A 6,476-nucleotide genomic window follows, 5' to 3' on the forward strand; every position below is an offset into this window, starting at 1 on the left:
GCTCCTGGCGAGTTGGGGAGAAACATTCCCAAACCTGGGAGGAGCCGACTTGGCCAGCCCCTTGCAAAGGGTCAGAGCACCGCTGCATGTCTGAACCCAGGCCACTGGGACCCGCTACAAGCCAGAGTCTTGGGAAAGCCTGGCCAGTCTCAGCATGGCCACTTCGAGAGGCTCTGTGGCCTCTCTGGGTCAGTCTGCTTACCTGTCAGAGGCGGCGAGAGAGCTACATTGATCTCATACCCCCAGGGCCCTGTCTAACCCTAAAATGGTCTGGTTCTGGGATTGTGACTCTGAAAAAGGGAGAGATAGTACTTACTATCCTACCCATCTTTCAGGGGCAGCCCCGAGGATTCAAATGAGCCACTGTGGAAAGGTTATACCATAAAGGACTGAGCAAATGGGCATTTAAATTCCTGCCCAGGAGTGAAACCTACCAGAACCTGGCCCGCCCCTTCCCACCTTTGAAAACAGGTCCTGGTCCTCTGCGAATCACTCCCGGCCACAAACACACACACACACACACACACACACACACACACACACACACACACACACACACACACACACACACAGTGTGATCTGAGAGATGGAGCAGTGGTCCTCCACCCCATCCCCTGCCGGATCTGCACCACCCTTCCCACTAAAGGGGCTGAAGCCAGCCCATCTTCCCTTACAAATACCCTCCACAGAACTCCCTGCTGCGTTCCCCCGGCCCCGACCCCAGTGGAGGGGATCCCAGAGGAAAGCTGCCTCGTTTCACATAAGCCCAGATGCTGCACGAGACCCGAGACAGGAGCCGGGCCCAGAGGTCCATGCTGATCGCACAGGACACGGACCCAGGCTTAGCTGAAGAACTCTTCCCTGGGGAGAGGTGTCACCTACTGCGTTGCACAGAAGGAAAACCCAGCAGCGGCTTTCCTGGGAGCTGGATTCAGAGCGGGGGGAGAGAAAGAGGAAACGCCCACAGGCCAGGGTGGAGGGGCGGATCGGACACCGGGAGCCCAGATCAGACAGACATTCCCAGAAGGGTTAATAAAGCAGAAACGTGTTTATTAGGCACCCTTGCCCCTCACAGAGGAGCAAGACCCAGAACAGAAGCGCCTGAGACATCTCTCAAGGTTGCAGGAATCTATCCAAAGACTCCAGAGAATGTAGGTGCTGACTGGCCGCCACCCCAGGAAGAACACGATTTGGCTGAAGCGTGGCTGCCGCAGGTGACCTTGACACGAAGCCAGGTGACCCTGACACGAAGCCGGAGTTGGCTCCTGGACTCCACAGACACTGAGGAGTGGGTGAGGGGCACGGGGACGCCCAGCTGAACACTGGCAGATGGGGAGGGCCTCCCGGCTGAGGCCCATGACCTGTCCTGAGCCAGCGAGGGGGAGGGGGAGGGGAGAGCACGGGCTCCCAGGAAGACCCTCGCCCGGGCCAGGTCCCCAGATCTGCCCGCCTCCTCCTGGTGCCGCCTCAGTCCCACACGTAGGGGTTTCTAAAGACCTGAGAGTTCTTGCCTTCCTTCGGTAGGGTGGCATCCTGGTGGCTCTGGGCTGCGTAGATGTCTTCGGCCCGCAGGGTGGAGTTGGCACTGCCCATCACCTGGCTGTTAGCAGTGGCCCGCGGGAGGATGACGTCGTAAGCTCCTTCCGACTGGAAGGAAGAACAGTCGGTCTCACAGCTGCGTTCCGCCCGGGCGGATGCACACACACTCCCACTCCGCTTCCTGCAGGGCTGCGCCTGCCAGCTCCCCTTTCCCTCCTTGCCCTCCCCTTCCACCCCCTTCCAGCCAGGCCTGGGATGGATGACTCCCGAGTCTGGAAATGGAGGAGCTGACCTCTGACCTCCAGCCCCTTATCTCACCCTGCAGAGGGCCACCCTCTGGGCATGGAAATGAGGCTCCCAGTCACCTCCATGGTCCTGGGGCTTCACACAGTGGATGGCTCTTTCCAAAAGGATCTTCCTCTCGAGCCCTGTCCCACTTCCTAAACCTTGGGGCCCAAAAGAGAGTGAAACACACGGGGCTTCTGTGACAGGCCCGGCTACGCTCCCAGGCTCCCTCCCTCCAAGACTCTTAGCTGAGTACCCCCGGCGGCATTACACCCCCGCCACGGCATCACGGCTGGTGTGCCGGGCCCGGAACACCCTTCTGTCAGGCCCCAGGCGTGTCACATGTTTCTTATCTAGCAGTCTGATTTAGAGACTTAAACCCCGAATGGTTTGGGGTTTGAGAGTCTTAAGTTTTGGAGACTTAAAATCCAAAGTCTCTGCCTGGATCCTGGTCGGAGCTGCGTTGGTTCTGTTCCTGTGTGGGTGAGGGTGGGGCATGGGTCCCAGGTCCCACCCTGGAGGGAAGGTGAGCTCCAGGCCTCACCTGCCTCATCCCTAGGCACAGAGCTGCCACCAAACCCCCGCAGCTTCAGGGCCCCAAGCTGCCTTCTGAATCCACTCAGACCTGGGTGGTCCTCCCAACCCATTTACCATCTCCAACTCCCCCTCCCCATGTAGCTCCTGGAACATCTAGATCGAGGAAGGGTTCTCCAACCTGGCTGTGCGTCAGAATCACCTGACTGTTTATGAAGCCACAGCCATGCCTAGGGGGCCCCACCCTGCGGTGAGCTGGTGAACGTTTCACGACCCTGATCTGTAATGTTGGCAGATCTCTGTGGGCGGTTATTCCCATCATGGCTTGGATAACTCCAAGTTATCAAGGTGACGTCACTGAAGAGATGCTAACTGTTCGCTCCATCACACCCCTGGCGCTTGCGCCTTTTTAGCAAGTTCCCAGGGGATGGTAATGCTGGGGGTCGAGGGACCATGTTTCTGGAGCCACCATTAGATAAAATATCTATTAGTTCAGCTCCTTCCTGAAGAAGCAGGACTCCATGCACACAGGTGAGGGGTGGCCAGGTGGGGCACCCTGGGTGTCTGGGGGCTGGCAAACTGCTCATGCCCTTCAGAGATTCATTCCTCGGCCTATCCTGGCTCCTGGCCGCAGCCTCCCTCTCCTGGAACCTAGCTGCAGGTTCAGGCTCTGGAGAGCGAGGGGTCTCCCCAAGAGCAACTGCCAGCCAGCCGGGGAGGAGGAATGTATAGGACCTCCTATACCGGCTTCCTGTTCCCACCCGCCCTCCCTTGGCTAATGGAGCATCTGGTTTCCAGAGCCCAGGGGAGGTGTAAGGTCGAGAGCTGCTGCCTGCTGGTGGGGGGAAGGGAGCAGGAGAGCCTCTTGGGACAGCTGTGGTCGAGCAGCTAATACCTACCCAGACCTGCCCTGTGGTCCTCTGTCCACCACGAATGGCACCTACCTGGCTGAGGCCCCCCTTGTCCCTCCCTAAGCTGCTTAGGGGAAAGCTGGAAGCTCCCATCAGCTCAGAGAGAGACTGTTCTGAGCAGCTGTCCTCACTGGGTGTTTTGACACCCCGATGACACAGGGCAGACAGGTCCCGCCACAGTGTCACGAAAGGCAGTAGGAACATCAACCCCAGGAAGAGGGAGCTGGGGTCCTGGGCTCCCGAAGGCTGACGCATCGGATGCAGAGCCTGCCTTGTCCCTCCCGCTTCCACCCACCCTGCACACCCGGGCACCCCACTCACCGGGGCTTTGTGCATCAAGGTCATCTCAGTGGGCTGGTACACACTGGTCAGCAGCTGCCCGTTGTACCCGCTGTACGGTGACACTGGTCTCTTAGCTGCAAGGAAACATAGCAGCTGTTCCGGGCTGGGCTTTAAGCTCCCTTTCCTGCTCTCAAGCAAGGCTCCCCAGGAGGCAGGGAGAGGGAAAAGGGGGCTAGGCCAGCCCTGGGGGTGAGGCTGTAGGTGTACCCCACCCCGTGGAGCCCAGCATCCCTTTGTTTGGATGCACAGAGAGCACAATGCTCGCCTTCCCCTTGGGCTTTCCCTGCAGCATGAGACCCCCTCCCACTGAAAAAACGTCCCGTCAGCAACCTTCACATCCCCTTCCGCCCTCTGGGGCCAGAGGCCAAGAGGGGCACATGGACCTTCGGCCGCCTTCCAAGATGGCCAGCCTCCAGCTCTGGCCTCTCCTGCTGCGGGCCAGCTGCCAGGCGCCAGGGTAAAAAAAGCAGAGACCCCACTGCCCAAGAGTCTGCATGGGGCAGGGCTGGGTGCTGTTTGCCCAGGACCCAGAGCTCCACCAGGGGGACTGCAGGCACATCCTGTCCTGTGGCCCCTTGGCAAGTTTCCAGAACTATTTTCAGCTCTGGGAACACTTCCCTGTGCCTTCCGGGGTGTTGATTCCCCGATCTGTCCTACGCTGCTGGGCGCTGGGTCGGAGGAAAGCTGCTGACAAATTCTGGGGGCTGGGGAGAGGGCTGAGCTGTGAGAGCCGGGGCAGCGGATGCCCGTCTCCTGCCGGCTGATGGCCCTGTGGCTCTAAAGGGACCACAACTCTATAGGGCTTCCTAAGTGCTGGGCTCACTCAATTGATTTGTCCATTTAGAAAAAATAAAATAAAAGGAAAAAAAACCCTTACAGCCCCAGAAGTGTTTGCCTTGAGGACAAAGGCTCTCTGGCCAGCGGGTGACAGCAAAGGTGGGGGCCGCCGAGGATCCTCCCAACATTCGTCCCCAAGCCTCACCAACTGCACCTTCCCCCCTCACTTGGCACCAGGCTGTGCGGATGCCAGGGGCCACCCCGCTGGGCAGGTCAAAGATCAGTGCCTGGCAGGGTGAGGATCACTCCTTTCCCCAAGGTGGAGATTACAGGGATCACAGCTTGTAGAGAAAAAAAAGGCAGAGCTCTGATTCTGAAACCTCCCCTGCCTCTGCCTCTGCCTCTGCCTCTGCCTCTGACCCCTGGCAGAGGTCCCAGAGGTAGTGCTCAACAATCAGGCAGGTCAAGTCTTAAGCCCCCAACACCTCGATCAGCAGAGTAGGGGGTCAGCGTGCAGGCTTTCCGGGTCACAGCAGATGAAGGGGCTGTAACCAGCCGGCTAAGAAAGCACGTGAGACGCATGCTACAGGGCACATCCGGAAAGGCTCAATGCCTGGCACTCAGTGTGTGCTCAATAAACGCTAGTGGTCCTTACAATGAACAAATGCCAGAAAAAGGCTCCTTCCTTAGGGAGCTGGGAGCACGTCTGGCCAAGTCTCCTGGAGAATGGCCACCCCCTCCTGCCTCCCAAGCTTTTTCCGACGGGGGCTCAGCCCAGGCTACAGGGGCTTCTCTTGCCTTCTTGCTGCTTCCACCTCCGAGGTGCCCTCAGCTCCAACCACCAAGGCTCTGGGGCTGCCTGGCACCTCAGGAGAGCCCCATCCCATTAACAAAGAGCCAGGGCAGGAGCTTGGGGACAAGCTGGCTATCGGATAGCGGGTGCTGGCTGCTTAGATCAGCATGTGGCACACGTGATTTTATGAAAAAGAAAAAATTTTGAACTGAAAAGACTTTAAGAGGAAACTAAGATTGTGGATATGTACATAATGGGAAAACAAGCTCTCAAAGGATAATAATATTGACAGTAAAATAATAGTAATACACAGAGCTAATAGCTAATACTTCTAGAGTACCTTCCAAGCACCAGAAGATGCATTAATTGAATCCTCAAAAGAATCCTATGAAACAGGAACCATTATTATCCCCATTTTACAGATGAGGAAACTGAGGCACCTAGCAGGAAAATATCAGTCAACAGTGATCAGTTCTGGCGATAGAACAGGAGGGAATGGGGTAGAACTGACAGTGGAGGGAAATTTTACCTGTAATGTGTAAAATTTTACAATGAAAATATATTCATGAATTGTGCGAGTATAGGAAAAAAATCCTTTAAAAAAATGGAATTTAGGGAACTTCCCTGGTGGCTCAGTGGTTAAGAATCCACCTGCCAACGCAGGGGACATGGGTTCAATCCCTGGTCCGGGAAGATCCCACATGCCTCGGAGCAACTAAGCCTGTGCACCACAACTACTGAGCCCGCACTCTAGAGCCACAACTACTGAGACTAGACGCCACAACTACTAAAGCGTGCATGCCTTAGAGCCTGCGTGCTGCAACTACCGAACCCGCATGCTGCAACTACTGAAGCCTGCGTGCCTAGAGCCTGTGGTCCGCAACAAGAGAAGCCACCGCAATGAGAAGCCCGCACACCGCAACGAAGAGTAGCCCCCGCTCGCCGCAACCAGAGAAAGCCCGTGCACAGAAGCAGAGACCCAACGCAGCCAAAAAGAAATAAAGAATTTTTTTTAAAATATGGAATTTAGGGACTTTAAGGCAGAAAACTCTGGATAATCTCAGGAACCTCCCATTTTGCTCAGGAGACCAGCCCCCTGTCCTGCAGTAAACCACCTGGAATAAAAGGGGACCTGGGGGGAGTTCCCTGCTGGTCCAGTGGTTAGGACTTGGCACCTTCACTGCTGCGGCCCAGGTTCAATCCCTGGCTGGGGAACTAAGGTCCCACAGGCTGCATGGTGTGGCCAAAAATTTTTAAAAACTAAAAAAAAAAAAAAAAAAAAAAAAAAAAAAGGG

At 56.5% G+C, this 6,476-nt stretch overlaps 1 protein-coding gene and 1 non-coding gene across 3 annotated transcripts in view; one reads left to right on the top strand and one right to left on the bottom strand.

Annotated features, from left to right (window-relative positions):
• Positions 1 to 1,024: 1,024 nt before the first annotated feature.
• The window catches only part of GPRC5C (G protein-coupled receptor class C group 5 member C), an 18,626-nt gene continuing 13,174 nt past the window's right edge, over positions 1,025 to 6,476 (bottom strand). The window contains exons 4-5 of one of the 2 annotated variants that reach the window (XM_007454384.1): positions 3,591 to 3,685; positions 1,025 to 1,647 (exon numbers count right to left, since the gene is read on the bottom strand). In XM_007454384.1, coding sequence (XP_007454446.1) covers positions 1,468 to 1,647; positions 3,591 to 3,685 — 275 coding nt within the window. In that variant the 3' untranslated portion in view covers positions 1,025 to 1,467. The remainder of the gene's footprint in view (positions 1,648 to 3,590; positions 3,686 to 6,476) is intronic. The other variant, XM_007454385.1, reaches the window with a different exon arrangement.
• On the top strand, positions 6,325 to 6,396 carry TRNAE-UUC (transfer RNA glutamic acid (anticodon UUC)). The gene has a single exon. It is a non-coding gene; the product is annotated as a tRNA-Glu (tRNA).

The sequence above is a fragment of the Lipotes vexillifer genome, unplaced genomic scaffold, assembly GCF_000442215.2.
Source record: "Lipotes vexillifer unplaced genomic scaffold, Lipotes_vexillifer_v1.1 scaffold518, whole genome shotgun sequence".
NCBI classification, from domain to species: domain Eukaryota; kingdom Metazoa; phylum Chordata; class Mammalia; order Artiodactyla; family Lipotidae; genus Lipotes; species Lipotes vexillifer.